The sequence below is a fragment of the Sabethes cyaneus genome, chromosome 1 (genome assembly GCF_943734655.1).
Source record: "Sabethes cyaneus chromosome 1, idSabCyanKW18_F2, whole genome shotgun sequence".
NCBI classification, from domain to species: Eukaryota; Metazoa; Arthropoda; class Insecta; order Diptera; family Culicidae; genus Sabethes; species Sabethes cyaneus.
In genome coordinates, this window is record NC_071353.1 from 54,403,818 (window position 1) to 54,424,454 (window position 20,637).

The 20,637-nt window shown below is 39.0% G+C and overlaps 1 protein-coding gene and 1 pseudogene across 1 annotated transcript in view; both read left to right on the forward strand.

Annotated features, from left to right (window-relative positions):
* The window catches only part of LOC128733127 (uncharacterized), a 142,189-nt gene that overhangs the window by 74,594 nt on the left and 46,958 nt on the right, over window positions 1–20,637 (forward strand). Inside the window, exons 3-4 of the mRNA XM_053826754.1 lie at window positions 4,174–4,270; window positions 13,402–13,581. Of these exons, the coding sequence (XP_053682729.1) occupies window positions 4,174–4,270; window positions 13,402–13,581 (277 nt within the window). The remainder of the gene's footprint in view (window positions 1–4,173; window positions 4,271–13,401; window positions 13,582–20,637) is intronic.
* Window positions 7,444–7,767, forward strand: LOC128733135 (DNA-directed RNA polymerase II subunit RPB11-like; annotated as a pseudogene).

Genomic DNA, 20,637 nt, shown 5'->3' on the forward strand with positions numbered 1-20,637 from the left:
GTCAGTAGGTGGGTTACCCAAGCAACAAAGTGAGTTTTGTTGTACTCTTATGGTGGTTTTCAAGGCCAATTTTGGTCTTAAATGCCATCATAAGAGTGTAATAAAACCCAAATTGTTACTTGGGTACCGTCTTTATCATTCATTACATCACTGACTTATATATCTGCTGCTGGCGCTGTTGACTGTTCTACAGAAGTTTCTTTTCTGTGCGGGATTCAAACACGTTTGACAGTCATGTGCTGATTTACAAACAACGAGATACAGGACCAACAAACGCGGTAGATCTGGAAGCAGGTTTTCGAATATTTAAACACTGACGAATTGACATGACACATAGGAGTTTTAAATTTGTATGGTTTTTGATTAAAAACTCGAAGCAACAACACTCGAGCGCCACGATGTGGCCATGTTGTGAAACATGCTTTGTTGAAAAATGAGTGGTTTTTGTATGTATGAGGGAATCAACGCGAGTGTCTCGTCTGTTTGTCTGTAATTTAAACATGGCAAGTGGGTGCTATAGATAGCCATTTTTCAGACCGCGACAAAGTTTTTAAACCTCATACCGTTTCATTGGTTGCTCCCCCTTGCATCCACAACTATAAATACGCTTTTCACATCGTTTAGGCATTTGCCATAGGACAGACCAAGCCTGTTGTAGAACTCATTCTTGACGTCATGGAATTTGTCAATTGGTGGAATGTGAAATAGTAGCTTTAGTTTAAGAGTCAGCCTTTAATCATTGATACGCATATAGGGCACGGGAGGGTATTTTCGGCCCATTGCATCGGCGATTGCATCTATTTTTTCGGTCTATATCCTAGTTCTAGAAGAAAAATAGGTGGTTTTGACGTTCTTTTGATAAAGAACTGTAGATTACTTACGGTCTCGAAAAAATAGTCATAACATATTGATTGGTGAAGTATTAGTTAGCTTTCCCTCAGTATTTTTGACGTTCCGCAAAACGACTGTATTTTGTAAACAAACAACATGGAAGCCGAAAGAAGGGAAACAGTTGTGCAGTTATTCGAAAAATCCATTGTGATCTGCATCTAGGCTAGCTAAACAACTGAAATTACCCTGAAATACCGTATGGCGTGTTATCAAACGGTATGAGCAACCATTCACGACGATTCGGAAACCTCACACTAATCATCGGAGTGGAACCGTTGACTGGAAACTGCGTGGTAAGATTTTTAAGACCATCAAGAAGAATCCCAATCTGTTGGACCGCGATTTGGCCAGACAAGTCCGAGCTGCCCATAGTACCATGAGGATAATTCAACTCCGGGAAGGAATCAAGTCGTATCGAGCTAACAAACAGCCAAACCGAACCATAAAAGCCAAAATCCGTGCTCGAAAGCAATACGACCGGGTGCTAACCAAGTTCGACGGGTGTCTTCTGATGGACGATGAAACCTATGTCAAGGCTGACTTCGGGCAAATGCCAGGTCTAAAACTTTGCTTGGCAACAACTCGGGGGGATGTTCCAAACAAATTTAAATTTGTTTTTGCTGACAAATTTGCACGAAAATTTATGATTTAGCAGGGCATTTGCATCTGTGGCAGAAAAACGAAAGTTTTCGTTACAAATAAGACAATGACGTCGGAACTGTACCAAAAGAAGTGTCTCCAAAAACGAATTTTGCCGTTCATTTGATCCCGCCACCATCCCGTGATGTTTTGGCCAGATTTGGCAAGCTGTCATCACAGTTAAGTCGTTCAAGAATGGTGTGCAGAAAAAGGGGTCCAGTTTGTTCCAACAGACCTTAACCCACTCAATTGCCCCCAGTTCCACCCTATTGAGAAATACTGGGCAATCATGAAGAGGAGACTCAAGGCAAAGGGAAAAGTTATCAAAGACATCAATAAAATAAAGACCTGGTGGAATAAGATTGCCAAAACGATAATACAGGAAAAGTTCGAGAATTCCTTCGAAACCATGACGAATGATCTTATCCGTATTTTTTCTTAAAAGTATGAAGACAATGCTACATTTGTTTAAGAAAAGATCTTGAATGCAATAATAAATAACTGAAATACACGCAATTGTTCTTGTTCCAATACTATCTGAAGCAAGCTTTATCCTCTATTCTCCCCATCCTAGGGGAAAATTATCACTAATTCTAACCAATATACACTACTATCGTTGCACATTCGTTTCGTGGTGATAAATTGGTTCTTCAGGTACATTTAACACGAAAACATGGTGGGCCTAGTAATTAGAAGCCTGTTGAAAATACCATCAAATGCCCTATATTATACAATATTATAGAGGTATGTGGATTTGTCTTGTTTGTCAACAATGCTCAGTAATATCTCTGTGATGTTGTCAGGTTCACTTTTTTTGAAAATGTGTTCAACATTAAAATTATTTATATAAACCTTCTGATGATTATTTCAGTTCCATTATTTTTGTTACCATTTATATTATTTTTGATTTTTTTTTTTCAATATTTAATACATCATCTTAGTATAAACGCATTGTGTTCCGATTCGGAATAAATTTATAATGTTACCCTATATTATTATTAAAAAAACTGAGTTTTCAGTTGGACACCTATAGCTGGGTCGTCAATTATCATGCCAATTACAAGCTGCAAACTTTATACTCTGCATTCGGAACTATGCTGCCGTATTGCTCTTTTTACTTCGAATAACTGGTCTGTTGACTTGTTACTGTCTGAGTAGGAATTATCTAAACAATTTCTACCGAATGACATTATTTTACAATTTTAAATTAAGACTATTGAACATACACTCTGCAATAGTGGAGCATTGTTGAATCAAAGGATGTCAATGTTTGGAAAGGGGTTACTTGGCAAAGCGATCTTGATATCGTATGCATTAAGGTGAAGTTAGTCATCATCGATTCTGCCAATTTCAAAAGCATTTTTTTGGTTGAAACAAAAATTCTGTTCATGAAAATATATTCGCTGTGTTCAAATTCGCAAGAAGAAAGCAGTGAATACACTTTTATAAACAGAACCCCGCGTTTGGGCCCAAAAAATAAATCGGAAATTGGCCTTTCCGACGAAAAGTTAGTGACTGCGAATTTCCCATTAAAGTGGACTAATTTCAGATGGTGAAGAAAAAAAATTACAAGAAATTCAATGGAATAAATTTTTCCTAATTTATCCTACGTTGATCAGGCCTTCTACAAACATGCCTGGACACCCTGTCCTGGGGCCTTAACGCAGTTGTCCAAAACCGACCGATAAAAAGATTGATGTCAGATGCTTCTTCATTTGGCCATGAAATAACTGAAGTAGATCCTCCGTTTAAGGTTCGTCCAAAAAATTTTCTATTGTCGCGTTTTCTATCCTCTATAGACAAGCGCTTGGAAGGTTGACGGTCTTCGACATAACGTTTATTTTCAGCCGGGGTATCTCCTCCAATGATCTTTCCTCTCCAGCTTTTGCTGCGCTTTACGGTTTCTTTGCTCTGCAGTGTAGCTGGTAGAACGAACAAAGTATCGAGCGTAGTTGCTTGACTGTTCTCGTCATGGCAGTTGCAAATCAACTATGAATGCCGTTTTTTGTACACAACAGGGTATACGATTGACAACCAGATCTACCAGGTGATGGGTAGAGCAATCCTATGTAAAATCGCTAAAACCAATCCATTTGTTTAATGCTTACGTTAGAAGGTTAGACCTTATAAAACATGTCGAGCCTAATTAGGATTGTGTGCTCCTCTAATGTCCTTCATACCAATGTCCATCATTGTGATTTGATATTTAACTAGCACCACATCAAATATAGGCCATGGAAATTTCATTTTATAAAATGAAAACAAGTGGCCCGAAATTGGAACCTTGGAGTACCTCAGAGGTGACTTTTTTTAAATTATAGACGCTTGAACTCTAATGGTCATTCGCGTATCAGAGGTGACTTGAATAGGGTCAGAGAGGGCATTTTGAAAGCAAACAATTTGTTTTAACGCATTCAGGCCTTTGAGTGCTTCGAATACGTCAAGTTCTGATAATTCGCAACCAGCTATTAGAGTACATGACAATCGCAGGGCCAGCCAGCCTTCCAGTTGAGGTTCGAACATTCAACGACTGACTTGCCAGACCAGTGTCGTGCTTTGAAACTACTGTGGAAGTTAAATACATATTATCATAATATTATTATCAGAAACTGATAATGTTTCTTTGTGATTGCCTCTTTTCAGAACAACAGTGATATTAGCTCTAGGAACACGACATCCAGTGAGAAGGAAAGGCGAGCGCTTGTCAAGGAGAAAAAGTACTCGAAGCGAACGAAAAAAGGTAAGTGATTTGAAAACACGTGCTTCCTGATGTGCATTACATGTTCGTAAATTCGTTCGTCAAGCATCATCGTATGAAACTCAAAGGCCGAGCACGGTAGACACACTGGCAGACAGTAACGACCACTGCTTCGCCGGCCGATGACAATTAATGATTGCCGATTACATCGAACTGGTTCTCTAGGGCTCGTAAAAACCGGTTGCTTGTGACAGCACTTTTTGTGGCCCTTTCCAATCGGGTCGATAAACACTGAGAAATTCGCCGTGATTTTTTACCTGTCGAAATCTACAACCTCATGAAGTCTGATGAATTGCACCACTTTTGCAGTACAGCGTTTTACTATACTTTCACTTACGGATACAAAAGACATTTCATGCTCTTTTTGATCCATATCCGGAACGAAAGTTGGAATCGTAGCGAAGTTGTTATCGAAGTACTATCACCGCTCTTGCGCGTTTCGATTCGTTTGTGCTGTGATACATTTGCTCCTGGGGCACATCTGGAGACCGAAAAGCGATAAACATTCGATTTTCGCTATATTTCTTTCGACTTGTCTATGCTGTTACGCTTGTGATACGATTTGCAACAGAAGGAAGGTAACCAGACGCAATGCAAATCTTGATTTATGTAACGTAATTTATCCCTATGTCAGTAGCGTGTTTGACAAGGGGTCTACTCCGTCGCGGTAGCGCCACGGTTCGGCATAGAGCTAATCCGCAGAACTAAAGAAACGACGATGTGGAGCGGCTTTGAGTTATTACGTCGGATTGGTTTTCTAGCTTCTGCTGCCGTGAGTATCAAGCTAAGCGTATTGGGATCGGGCAGTTAAGCGACAGCCAGCGCCAGCGGTAGCGTGCTTAAAAGCCATCCATAATGGTTTCAGTTGTTACCAGACGTGGTATGTCCCAAATAGAATGGTTGTTATATACCAAGCTTGTTTTGAAGCGAAAAGCCTAATTTCGTTGTCTGCTCTACTCTACTTTTACTATAATTCTATCCTATTTCTACTCTACTTCTGCTCTACGTCTGCTCTACTCTTACTCAATTTATATGCTACTTTTACTCTACTTCTGCGTAAGTTTTATTCTACTACTACTCTAGTTTAGCTCTATTTTAATTTTTCTTCTACTTTGTTTCTTCTTTACGTCTATTCTTCTTTTACTCTATGACCAATCTACTTCGACTTTATATCTACTCTACAACAATCCTAAATTACATAATTTTTACTTTAACTCAACTCTAAGTGTGTTCTACTTCTGCTCTACCTACATGATACTTTACTCTACTGTAACTTCTCTTTCATTCTATTCTTTATACATTTTTGTAACTCGATCGTTTTTGTTTAACATCAGCAAGATGGTGAAAATAAAGGTCTGAAATATTTACAAAATAAAACAAATACTAGAAAACATATATGAATGAATGTAATATTGTCTTGTCGAATTGCTGATTTTACTTCAAGGATGAGGAATTGATAATTAATAAAATAGAAATACATGTCAAATGTATGCGCAATTTACTTCCATAACAAATCGTGTTCTCATTTCCATTTTCAAACTGTGTGTTGACTCACTTCTAACCATGTCCATGGCAATGAACTTATTGTATTAGGTATAAGTCCATGTTAAGATAGAAAATCACATTGTTAGCCCCGAAGCTCCGTCGGTGGCCATCAACCTTGATTGTTTCACGATACACGCGCTGATCGGCAAATCTACCGACAAAACCGCTGATTCATAAGCTCTGCTATGTGTCCAACAAGTTTCGGTAAGAAATCTAAAAAAGGATAAAATGAAAAAAAAAACGTAAATCTTTTCACGTTGAGTCATTCTGGTCGAAGCCAGAATAACACCTTCAATCTCAGTCGAACTGTCATGCATGCATACACACGCATACCGAAATGTGTGTAACGTGAGATTTCGCTTTAGGACTGGTTCTCACCGGCGCCGGCGGATGCTGCGGGGTGCTGGTGGGCTTTCGTTTGTATTGTCGTTCTCACCTTTTCTCTTCCATACGGTTTCTCCAACGCAGCGCCGTGCAAGTTTTGCTCTCCTTTTATATGTGGTCTTTTATTCTGTCCGGCAGCCATGGCGTGTCTGGGGTAAACCGGGGTAAAGTGTATCGGAAGTTTTCCAGTTGTTGATAAAATTTTACTGATTCGGTAGCATGTTTTTGAGCACATTGCAAATATTCTTTTGGGTTTGTGACAATAAATAACTAATTCATTACTAACCATTACTAATGTGCTAATGTTAGGTGGGTGAACGACTGAACAATACACAATATAGACCCTATAGTTGTCCCTAGCCTCTTAACCAACGACTCCTCTCCCTACCTCATCGTGGTACTAGCCAGAATACAAGCAATCTTAGCGGACATAGGGTAACCAATCCGGTGGACACTAAGATCGTATACTGACAGGGAAGGAGCCACTGTGTTGTTTGGGCACTATAAAATGGCAGCCCCATCAGGAGACTCGGTAGTGTGGTCCTGGAAAAGCAACCTTCCTAAATTCAACATACTACGAACAATCAAGGAAATTCGACAAAGGCGTCGAAATAAGGACATAGAATGGATACTCGGTATCTGGAACAGCAGATCTCAAGTCTTCGTGGTCCATAGCGGCAAAGTCCAATGTTACCAGTGCGGTGGAGTGACCAACGAGCTGGGAATGGACTTCGTAGTGTTGGGTAGAATGCAGGATCGCGTAATGTGCCGATCAACGAGAGGATATATATGTTGAAGATGAAAGGCCGTTTCTTCAACTACACCATCATAAACGTGCATTGTCCACACGAAGATAGATCCAGCGACAAGAAGGAAGCATTCTAAATACGCGCAACTGAAGGTGACGGGACATCAAGATCATCATCGGGAATATGAACGCCCATCGCCCAGGTCGGCAGGGAAGTAATGTATAGACCGGTGATCGGGCCCATAACCTGCACACACACCGATACGAACAACAATGGGCAGCGATGCATTAACTTTGTGGCTTCCCGAGGCTTGGTGATCAGAAACACTTTCTTTCCCCTCAGAGATATCCACAAAGCCACCTGGAGATCTCCTGACCAACGAACCTTGTCCCAAATCGACCATATTACTATACCATAGTGCTTCTTTTAATAAACTTCTCGTGTTTTTATACTAAAGTTGTGTAAAAAGCACCGAAAATGAACGCACCACCTACTTTCGAATCTTTCCTTTTGTATGAAGGTGAAAAAAAATCATTAAAGAACTCGACACAAAAGTCCCGAATGCCGCAATTTTTACCGTGAACTCTCGGTAACATGATCCGCAATCCCAAAGTTCTGTTCGCCGGCTACAAACTTCCCCATCCGCTGGAACACAAGTTCGTGATTCGCATTCAAACAACATCTGACTATTCCCCGCAGGAAGCCGTCATGAATGCCATTACGGATCTACTATCGGAACTATCGCTGTTCGAGAAACGCTTCAAGGAAGCTTACAAGGAAAAGAAGGAAGGAGGTGACTAGTTTTTTCTAGCAAGTTCTCAGTATTTTCTTCGCGGCACTATGATGAGATCTCCTATCGATATAAGTTTCTAGTTTTACTATCCTATCTAAATGTGGAAAGCTAATTTCCTGAAATAAATATTTGCATCGAAGGTCAGTTTTCTCGAATATCACCAACGTTAACGTACGCTTCCTACGGGGAGCGACTATCAACTCCAACCACATCCTGGTAGCAGTACAATGTACTGAGTACATGGGCCCTTAAAAATGTTGACGGTGTACACCTTGCGGCAAAGCCAGTTCTCCTCGGTTGAAGGTTCTGTAATTATACAACCCGCGAGTTACCGGGAACTACGCGTGCATACTGGGTGAAGTGCTACCTTTCTTTGCGGAGCTAGATGCTTCGACCCTCGAAGACGGATGGAGCAAGAAATGCTCGACCGTCAATGTGGCCACAACCGTGAGCGCACGAAATGATTGGTTTGCTAAAATTGGGAATTGCTAAAAAGCGATGGAGAGCAAAACAAGAGCTTGGAAAAGCTATCTAAGTTTGCCATGAGGAATAATTTAGTCAAGTATCAACGAGCGCGGAATGATTTGCCTATGATCCTAAGGAGGAATAGGCGCCAGAAGGAAGCTAAAGGTCGTGAAGGGCTAAAACAATTACACTTCTACAACTACGGGTTAATGAGACGCACAAGTTCTAAGCGAAGGTGAACCAATCTCGTAGAGGACATACACCGAAGCCTGATATGTGTAGGGACGAGGAGGGAAACCTGGTTACAAATGAGCGCGGGGTGGTCGACAGGTGGAAGCAGTTCTTCGATGAGCATCTCAACGGTGATATAACAGAATGAGACGCAACGGAAGTCAACCTATAGCGTGCCGGCTCTCGATCTCGAAGAGACCTTGCGAGAAATCAGTCAGCTAAAGAACAATATAGTCGCCGGAAAGGACCGACTCCCGGCAGAACTCTACAAAACTGGCCCAGAATCGCTAGCAACGTCACTTCACTGGATAATTTCAAGGATCTGGAAGGAGGAGAAATTTCCGGAGATTGGAAGAATTGGAAGGTGTAATTTGGGTCTGCCTCTTCTACGCTGTTCTTGTGGATTCCAGCCGAGTGCTTCTCTGCAAGCCTCGTTCGCTCCTTTCCTCAAGTTGTGTCCGATCCACTTCCACCTACGTTCACGAATTTTGGTGGTTATCGGCCGTTGATGACACCGATGATGAAGCCCATTGGATATCCAGTTATCAGGCCACCATATCAGTTTTGGTACCACGTTGTCTGGCTACCAAGATATTGAAAGGCGTCTACTTGCTCAATTTATTGTCCCGCTACTGTGAAGTTGGTGAAATTGTCAGTGTTCACTACCATAGACTTAGTTTTTGCTACACTGACCGTGAGACCTGCTGTCTGGGAGCTCTCGGAGAGGTCATCTAACTTGCTCTGGATATCGTTTCGGCGTTCTGCGAGCAAGACAATGTCATTGGCAAGGTCGGGGTCATTTAGTTGCTCCATCGTTAGAGGATTCCAAGGCAATCCTCGATTTGGTCTATTGTCAATTGCTCCAACTAATATCTCATCCATAACGATGAAAAACAAAAGCGGTGATAAAATGCAGCCCTGTCTCACGCCAGCAGTAACCCTTATAGGGTCGGACAAGACGCCGTACTGAGCCTCGATGAGATGGACTAGCTTATCTGGAATTCCTCTACGCCTAAGTGCGCCCAGATGTTTTCGTGGTTGAGTCGGTCGAAGGCCTTTTCGAAGTCAACGAACACCAGCAGAAGAGATTCCTGGAATTCGTTGATCTGCTCCAATATAATGCGGAGCCTTGTGATATGATCTACACATGATCGGCTTGCTGCCGCCGGAGAGTAGCGTCGATCTTCTCCTCTTTCCGGTCGGGGATTACATTACAGTGTACTTTGAGAGTAATACAGAGCAACGTGATGCCACGCCAGTTACCGCATTTAGTTAGGTCTCCTTTCTTAGGGACTTTGACCAATATGCCCTGCATTCAGTCCACCGGAAAAGTTGCGGTTTCCCATATATTGCTGAAAAGCTGATGCATCATCTGGGCTGACAAAGATGGGTCAGCTTTGAGCATTTCGGCTGAAATACAGTCTATCCCTGGCGCTCTATAGGATTTCATACTCACAATTTCATCCTGCTACAATTTCATCCTGCTACAATTTCATCAAGCGATGGCGTCTCCGAATTGACGCGATGAATTCCACGAACTGTAGACGTCATACGCTGCTGGTTTTGTTGACATTGTTGATGCTGACGTTTGAAACTCGGAAGAGTTGTTCAAAATGTTCAGTCCATCGCTTAAGCTGTTCTGTACGGTCAGTCAGTAGCTGACCAGCTCTGTCCTTTAGAGGCATCTTCGTATTCATCCTGGCACCACTAAGGCGTCGAGAAATATCGTACAACAAACGGATATCACCATAGCGGAGAGTGGTGTAGGCGTATGAACCACGAGTTGTAGGCACTACTTGGAAAGTTTCCCATCGTTCACCTGGCGAAAGTTTGGAGACTATAGAGGGCCTGCAACGTCGCAGAGATACCGGCACCGGGAATAGAGGGGCTCAACGTGCTAAATACTTCGACCAGGTTGCAGACGACTTGCGTGTATTGAGACGCGTAACGTAGCCCAGGACCGAGTATAGTGTAGTAGAGAGGAATTCTTAATACGACAAGAGCCACCCCGGCTCTCTGCTGGTAGAAGTAAGAAGTAAGTACCCAGTTTTTCAATTTTCAATAGAAATTCAATTTTCTTTAATGTTCTTAATGTTTGTTATCTATCGATTGTACTACAATCTTTTACCGACTGGTGATTCACTTAATGGAAACTTTTTCGGCTTCGCAGTCGTAGTAAATAAGCAGAAAAAACGGTGTTTTTCTCTTCTACCAACGTTTCGAATAATATGTATTCTTTTTCAAGGCTCGAGAATGGACCATTTCTTTGTCAAGTGGTTCATCATTGCACGGTCACTATATCATCGCATGTACATATTAGCAATATAATTTTTAAACACACTTCAAAACGAGTTCGAAGTTTTAGTTTTAGGATTCAAAGGCGTATTTTTGTACGATGATCGTTAGATTTCAACGTATCAACCTTTTTGGCTACATCCCTTACAGGAACCTATCTACTTTGCTCGAACGCCTTCATTCTATTATTGTCCAAACGAGGGCCAGCAGGATCTTTTTCTCAACCTGTTTTCACTTTATTCTTAAACGAGTTACTTTAGCTGAGCTCCCTGATAGCTATTCGCAAGACTTTCTCCCTTCCGTTTTTGCTAACTTTCTTAGTGTCAATCGGTGTTCTGAACACTATTTTAATTCAATTTATCGACGTTCTTCTGTCCAAAGCCCACGCTTTCCGGCTCTTTCAAAGTATGATCTTCATGGGAACAACGATAAATTCACCCCGAATTTTGGCACTTGCACGATTCTCAGCATAAAATGAGATCTCTGCGGAATGGCAATGTTTTCGTTTAACCCTAGAGTAACTGAGGAAAAATCCGACAAAATTAGAGCAACCAAAGTGCCCGGTTATAAAAATAAAAACTGTTATTTAAACGTTTTAATTGACGTAAAATTATGTAAATAACAAGTGTCTGGAGCCTTCTAACAATATTTCAAAAGGAACAGTCCGCAACTGACACTCAAAAATCTCGACATGGGTACAGGTGATACCCGGTTGATCAATTGAGAGTTAACGGCACGATGAGGACAGAATTGGATAGGTGTCCGTAGTTGATGTCAAGCGAACAAGAGTTTACGAATTAGATCAGTTATCTATGGATGAAAGTATGGCAATTGTTTTGTATATGTCTATAAAACCAACCGTTTTCGAAGTTAAACCTGACCATTTTAGACCTTAACACACAGCATCCCATTGATTGACCGAATTATCTTGTAGCCTTTGAATCACTGAATTTTAAGGTGCTCTTAAAATATCATGAAAAACTGATATTAATCATTTTTAGTGTCAGTGTTCAACATCAGTCTTGCATATAGTCTGCCGTCATAACACACTTTGCCCCGTATTACCCTCTATTTTTTATTTGGCTTCTTTTTGCCGTCGTGCCCATTAAGCAAAATCCTTGAAGTGCGTAATTCAATGAACTGAAATCGGAACCCGACAGCATCCGGTGTCCGAGCGGAAGTGACCCAGAAAATATAATGACAGAAGTGAACTAATTATGTACAGTGCTGTTCGTTCAAGGTCCACCACTAGCAAAACGATTGTTGTGTACATAATTTAGTTTTTTTTTTGCTTGCTCGTTAATTATTGCTTCTGTTAAATAATAACAATAATCATAAATTTGTTACGTAATCAAATGTTTAAACACACAGCTATGTAAGTTTGACCGAAACAGCTATCGTTAAGATGCTTCGTATAAAACAGGTCAGTTATCAACAAAGTGATCGTTAGTTTCAAAGCGGACACCATAAAGATGGGAGAATGTGATTAGTTTATTTTTTGGGGCTCGTAACAAAGCGAAATAAACCTTTCGACTAAGATGAAATCATATGAAATGCATAGGAATGACTATTGTATGGGGCATCTCCAGCTGCACACAGACGAACGAAAAGATCTTCTTAAGTTGGAATGCAAACCCTACACATAGGGTATGTTGCTGCTTCGTCGTAATTGCCTATTCCCGTCCTATCCAACGCAAATTATTAAAAATATCAGCATTTTTATGACACACAATACAAAACTAGTTATTCCCTAATATTTTAGTTTGCTGTCTATCATACGCGATCAATCAAAGTGAGCTGAGATCTATTTAAATGCTTTTTATCATTAAAGAAGTCCTACCAGCCACATTTCCTACGTTTTTTCGTGCGACGAAGAAGAAAATGTCGACTAATCGTTTTAATTTCCGTCATTCATAAATGAAAATAACTCACGCAAGGCATTGTCGTTATTGTACAGCCAGGAAAACTTGCCTGACCTGCAGAAAATTTTGCAGAATAACATTTGTCATGCCATCCTACACAAATACATGCGCGTTAGCTTCGTAAACATTGTTGTGATTTTTAGTTCGGACAATGAAAAATTTTGATGGACGTATTTTAAAACGGTACGACGAATTTAAGAAATAAAATTAGTTGCGTTATTTCAATAATATGCTTCAATAATCGCTTTTCAGTAATTTCAAAGTTCACGGATCGGAAGGTAAGTGTGTTTTAGTCAAATCAGCACAATAACTTTTGGAGTATTCAATAAATCCGTCCAACAAATGATGAAAATTAGAATAGCTTTACTTACTACGACGGGAATTAGAAATAGACCCTATTTTTATTTTTAATTTGTCACTTCGAGATCATCCCCCAGAAGAAGTAACGAAGCATTCTGTTGAGGAAGAAATGTCTGAAAGGGTGTTTGATAATATGATTTTGATCATAGAATTGGCATGAACTACATTTTGTGACTGACTATTATTTATTAATATTAAATTAAACTGGAAAAACAACGTTACAATTCAGTTTTGTTGTGCTGCGGCATAGTAACGTTTTTTCGGTTGGGAAATAGAACGCAAAAAGTTTAAACATAATTTCAATGCAACCTATTCTTTTTGAAAACTATTTAAATTTATTTCATTTTTCACATTTCTTTTTGTCTACAGACAAAACCGACAAAGCATCGGAAAAGCAGAAGGAAGTTTCCCGATCCACCAAAGAACCACCGAACGTGAAATGTGTACTCGTTGGAGACGGTGCTGTGGGGAAGACGAATCTAATCGTGTCCTACATCCAGGACCGCTTCATTCCAGAGTACATTCCAACGGCTTTCGACAAATATAACGGTAAGTCCGTCGGGGAAAATTAACTCAACTGTACTAAAAGTAAACATCTTCTATAAAATTATAACGACATTCTGTATAGCCCTCTGATGGAAACATTGTAACTTGCTACTTTCAAGCTGAATTCAGCTCTCTGTAGCTTTAGGTACAATCTCGATTAGCCCTTTTTACTTAGATAGTGTGGGCTTTATAGTGCTTGGTAAAATAAAGCAACAAGGCTGGTTCAATTTTCGACACATTCCCGCATCCACATCCACAAGGTGACTTGTGCTTCAACTTTTCCGAGAGTATTCCGAGCACGATAACATCGATAGCGATAGAACGGAACAGGAACGATGCTACTTCAAAGTCTAATAACGACACTGACGGACAGGTTGACACGGTGGGCCGCCGGTACGAGTGACTGAGACGGAGGCGGTCGATATCATTGCTGACTATCAATTCTAGTTGCCGCGTACTGACTGGAAATTTCGTCTGAAAGGGTCGACCTGGACTGAAAAAGCATCTAAATGGAATCCGAAAGGATTACGCTAGGAATAAATAATGTGACCATACTTTGCTTGAATCGTCGAGCTGGTTCTATATCCTGGCAAGCAAGACACACCAAGCCTGAAATGAAGCTTTTGCCTAATGAGTCGGAAAGTGTATCTTTCATCGATGGAGAAAACTACAAGTCGGAAATTCCCTTTCCGTTTGTTGGCACTTCTTAAGGTTTCTCGATGTTTTATGACGATCGTAGATGGAGCGACCGAAGCACTCGGTTGGTTGAACGACGCAAATTGGGTGGTTAGAAGAGGTAGTAGAGCTCTTTTCCTTTGTTGTTAGAACCGTCTTCTATTATGAATATTACCATCTTTATGGGCTGGTGGTGTTCTATTTTCATGCTAGATTTTTGTCGAACAGTCTTAATATTTGTGCAATATCGTTACATTTTATGTAATTTGCTAGTTTATTTGCATGTATTGCGTCATTTTCTGAAATTTATATTGTTAGTTCAATCAACTTATACGGAGGACTATTTATTGCTTTGGTATTGTGATATGTCCCAAAATAAAAATCTAATATCACGGAAAAATAAAAGTCCTCAATTTTTTCTGATGCGTTTTGGTAATCGAATTAGGATTAATCTACCAGTTTTATGATAGTTACTTACGGAATGATTTTTCCCAATATCGAACTGATTAAAATCTAATTGAGGGAAGGAACTTTACCATCTTCACGGTACAACATAGTTCTTTATCAAAGCTGGCTTCGTGGTGAAGTGTTTTAAAATCTTGTTCATTAATGTTTTGCTAAGGTTATGAGAGGGAAAAGGATTTGTTTCGCTTCCAACGTGGGTTGTACCTACCATTTTACTAACCAAAATACCACCTTTCCACCGCTCGAACAAGATTGAAAACATTTATTTTCTTCCTGTCTTTCAACTGATATATATCCCTTGCGAATTGCGGCATATGTGTGGTGTGAACAACCGCAAAAATCTCACATGCTTGATGGCATGCTCTTCCAGCATAAGCACCTGTGAATTAAATTTATTAACATATATAATTACATTTCGTCTGGACCCTTCCAGTCTCTATCTTTCTCTATCGCGTGCATTGTACGACGATGGTACGGTTGGAGAAAAGCATGATGATGATGATGATGATGATGACGATGATGATAAAGGGATTCTGGGTTTTAATGTATTTAGGGTGTACTATAGAGCCGTATGGTCGGAACGCAAAATGGTCTACGATGTGGAACAGTTTTAACTGAGATTGCTCAGTTAGTTTTTCAGAATGTAAATGTAAAGTAATTTATGAATTTTCATAAATGCTGCTTTTTTTATAAAATCAGTTATTATTTAGAATGTACCTTGTTTTATACCAGCGTTACAGCAGTATATCTTTTGTAAAGAATCAGAATGGCCATATAGCCAGCACGCGAGGTAATTTTGTGCTGAATTTATGATCGTATATTATAGCCAATTTTCCGCCCGGAATAAACTTCCTCCACCATTGTTTATCTTTGCTTGCTGCTATTACGATAAAGCAGCGTACTTTCACCTGGGCCTAGGTGTGTAATATTTTTCATATTTGCTTTACAACGTTTTATTGGCAAGCATTGTTTCCGTTACTTGTTTTACCGATAAATGTGTTTAATGATATAAAACAAATTGTCATAAACTTAAACTGATATTATTTCAGAGCAAATTCTCTTTAAGATTGAGTAATAAACTAACATAGATAATGCATTGAAGTAATTTTTGTTTTTTTTTTTGCTTCGATGGTACACGTTCGTATATAACTCAAAGGTTGAGCTCAAAAGTTATATTGAGCTTTTTAAACAAACACTACTGGCGTATTCAGACCGTAAAAAAAACTTTACAACTTATTTAGCATCCGCATCATCAAAAGACAATCCACATTCAGGTAAAAAGCTTTACAAGTTTTTAATTGGAGTCGCAATCCACGTCTGGAAATAGCGAAAAGTAATATGAAATTCACTTTGTACCAAGACGTGTAAAAGTAATTAGTAATTATTTTTACTTTAGCTTAGTATTACATATTAATGTTTTATTTCTAACTTTTGTTTGAAGTTGGCTAATTATCTACGTGTTACAATTTATTCAAATTGAGTATTTTAATTTAAATTGAATGTAATTGTTTTTTTTTTTCAATTTGGTAACGTTTAAGTTGCACTAACTTTAATTGTTATTATTTTATTCAAATTTCTACCCAATTTTGTATAAATTAGACTCCTTTGCATGTTGGAAATTGAACCTCAAATTGACACTATTTTGTTACTCATTCATTTTATTTGTCTGAATTTTCTTGCCATCGTTTATTTCAGTGCGCCTCGATTTTCTTTTGAATCTCGTGACTTCTTATACCTATTTGATTCAATATACACTGTTATATTACCCAGGTTCTATTTTTTCAAATGTTTGTCGATTCAAAACTTTTCTGCATTAGCTTTATTTTACTTATTTACCTATGTATAATTTTTTTTAAACCTCGTCTGGTTTTTGTATTTTGCCAAAAAAATAACTTGATTTGCTATAATTTAACCATTAACATTGTTCCGTTTCCCATACAGTACGGGATCAGCACAGTGGCCGGCGTCGTTATTAGTCAATCCCCAAAGTATTGAATCAGCAGAAGTTTCACAATGAGAATGTCACACTACTCATAACCGCTAATAAAATGAGATCCATTAAAAACTTCGGATGATTGCTATTAATGGGATCATTCAATAATGACGTCCACTGCTCATGTGGGGGAGGGGGGTGTCAATTTTGTGACAGATTGTGACAGAGGGGGGGGGGGAGGGGGTCTAGGCAAATGTGACATCCGTCGAAGAAAATTTATTCTCAGAAAAAGGCTACAAAAACTCATCGATTTATTTCGATTTTCGAACTTATCTTACTTCAGAAGATTCTGATTCTCCTACCTTTTCTTCACTCAAAAAGCGACTTGTTTCATTTGTTGAACAGAATATTTCAAACAAGCTTCAATTGAAGCTGGTAATTGTTTCAGCTGATGGCGGCGAAAGTCGGGCACGATTTGCCTATGTTACACTAGATTAATTATACTATGCGTTACATTAAAGGATATATGTAAATCAATTTCAGTTCATTTGCAATCAAAGTTTCTAGCCTTTTACTAAATATTTGACAGACAAGTACAACATAAACCTTAAAAGCTATCGTCACGATGTAGTGAAACCTGCCTCGCCGATGCAGAATGCAGATGTTTTAAAGCGGAGCAGTGCTCTTCAATTAAAACCAAAACTTCATTTCTTCATTGATTTGTGACGATTTGCAATTGATGGTTGTTAGAGCCTTTGTTCGCAGTTCATAAATCGTGCCCATAAAAATAATTTTTAACTAATAAAATTACATACAGCAATTCGATGAAAAAAATCTGTAAAAAATCAGTTAAAAGTCTACTCACTGGGTGGAGAAAGTTAGCAAAACGTGGAATCTTTTTATAATATCGTTAAAAAGATAACTTTGAGATCCGTTTATCCGGAAAAATCTAGAAATTTAAATTTCTTTTTTTCGAGAAAATACGCGACTGTTATTTTCTATGATTTTTTAATCTTACACTACTTCTTAAAATATTTTTTTAAGCTATTTTTTTAAACCACTTTTTACTTTTAACCCGCTTTTTATTTCTATTTTAGGTTTGTGTGACGTCCAAGGGGGGGGGGGGGGGGAGAGGTTGAGTTTTGTGACACAATCGGATAGAGGGGGAGTGGGGGTCTAAAAAAGCAGAAATTTGGTGGACGTCATATTTGAATCGTCCCTAAACTGTCTTTCGACCAAATGGCCCACTCTACAGAATATTTTTGTAACCTCTTTAACAATCAGGTTATAAGCTCAATCAGTTTGCATGTAATTTTCCCAGTTCTTCCAATCTTTGTTCTTTACAAAAACACATTTACCCCTTTATAAGAACTATAAGCTCAAGTTGATTTATCACGCTCTGCTAAAAGCAGCAATAAAACTGATTATGCTTTTCACTGCTTGACAGCCACCGTCATAATTTAATTTGGTTTTCCGCTTTGTTCTATAAAGCATAACGCTTGTTCTATAAAGCATAAAATATATATCCGTTAGAAGAAATGTTAAAGTTTTACTGTCAAATCATCCTGATCGATTTGGATTATAGCGACTATAAATATTTTATTATAGAATCATTAATATTTTTTTAGCAATTTCTGTTGTTGTGCAGCATATGCGTATTAAATTTTATCGTGCACTAGCCGACCCGACAATCTTCGTATTGTCACACATTAAACTGTGTTGTACAACAATCGTGAATGGATTATCTACGAATGGCCGAAACACAAATGGCCGAATAACGAATGGCCGAAATCCAAATGGCCGAATTTTGAATTTTGAGTCACAGAAGGCCGAATCGCGAATAGCCGAATCACGAATGGCCGAATCACGAAAGGCCGAATTCTTTCGGAATGCCTAAATAAATATTCAATAAAAAATATGAATTGACAAGTAGTTAACAAATAACTTTAATCAATCAAAAAAAATCAGAGGGGTTGTGCACAAGACACGACTGCATAGGTGACGTAGGACTACGTAAGTCTCTTTGTAGCGATAGTAGGATGTATTCATGTATGTAATAATACGATTCTTCATGTATACAAGCTACATACGTAACGTTTATCAAAGTAGTAACATTGTATACATGCAATCCTCAACCGATTTTGGAGTTATATCCATGAATTATAGATTCATGATTCATGAATAGATTCAATCATCTATTTTATTAAAACGAATCGAAGTCACTCTAAACCAAACAGTAAATAAATTTTTATGATCTGTTTCTACGTTGAATTGTGCTTTTCCTCTGATAATCGGTAGACGGTATGCGCGAGTTTTCAAAAAGCTGAAAAATTTGCGCAAAACTTTTTTGCAGTTTACAAAAGAATAACACTGATAATAAAGCATTTACATGTTGCAGACGTTTTGGAAGTGGCCGAAAATGTCGCCCGTGACAAGTAAACTTATTCCCGCCATTTGTTGGTCGTCCGCAACGGCGAAAAGTTCAACTTTTCCGTTCAACGTTGTCTGTGTTATTATGCTATTAACTGGGCAAGAAAATATAATAGACTCTTCAATCGTTGTGTGATCCTTAAAAGGACCGATTGTTTGATTACCATAACTCTAACTTGCAATAAACTTGCACTGACGCACCTAACGTAATTCTTTTTTCGGTAAATTGAAATACCGATAACCGCTAACCAGGCACGGCTTGTTGCAACGGGCCAGTCAGAAAGCCTCAGCAGCTATACGATCGACGAAGCCGTTCGTGTACGGTCATGAGTCACGATGAAATACCAGTTCTGGTGGCCAACTGCAAGTGACGTGGCATAATTCTGGTCGTTTTGTTGTCGCGAGCAACATATTTCCTGCTAATTCCAGAACTTCAGCTGCCAGCCTTTAAAATTATATATAATATAATTATGTATTTAGTGTTTAGTTTTGTTAGCCATAGAACCTTTTACGAAAAGATGTTTGGTTTTTGTGCCGGCTTGAAAACTGCCATGTGTGCATTTCAAGGCGGCTTTTCCCAATCAACAACATTATTCATTAAGACATTTCTGTCGGATGAATTATACAAATAAATAACAAATAACAAATTATGCCACGGATGTGACTCGAGAACTGCCTGTCTGATGTGTCGCAAGCCAGCTGCTTGCCGATGTATCGCCAACGAAAGCCGCTGATAGAATGACGATGCGCAGTAAAATGCATAACAGCCAAAACCATATCGTTCACTGGCGGATGAGTCGATGGATTCTTCGGTTTGTTGGCGTCTCGCTTGGTGAGACTTGGATGTCTTCGCTGCCTTATCCTGGGAAGCATTTTTTTTTTATTTAGGTGGATTATTCCTGGGAAGCAGCAACAGCTGAAGCTCAACAATTTTCCGTCGGATTCTATAGGGCGTAAATATTAAATACAATCATAAGGAAGCTTAACCCATAGCTCATATCGTATATATGGGAAGGCAAAAATATGAAAATAATTCAATTTTTCAATGACGCGCATTGAAAATCAATAGTTTTCTATATTTTTAATATTTTCCAAATCGATTTTCCGATCAATTGGTGTAAATATCTTGGAAATCTATTGAAAACTGACTGAATTATAAGCTGAAGCGTGAAAACGCATTTCCACTTTGATGACGTCATTTCCAACAACCAATCACGAAGCGAGAATTCTGGTAAAACATAGATTCATTATTTTCAATTTTTCAATAGTTCAACATCAAGAATCCATACTTTTCTTCATTTGGGCCAATTCTTAGGTTGCAGATTGCAGGTTGAAGGCCGTGAATATTTTCGGCCGAATATGACGTTCGGCATTTTGTGATTCGGCCATTCGTGTCTCGACCATTTGTAGGTTATCCTTCAACCAAAAGTTTCAATATTAAAAAACCTCGTGTCAGTAGTTTCAACGAAAATTACTCATGAAATTAAATAACTGTTAAATACAACATGGGCCGTGTGTATCAGGGTGCCATAACATAGGCAAGTCAGTGGTCTGCA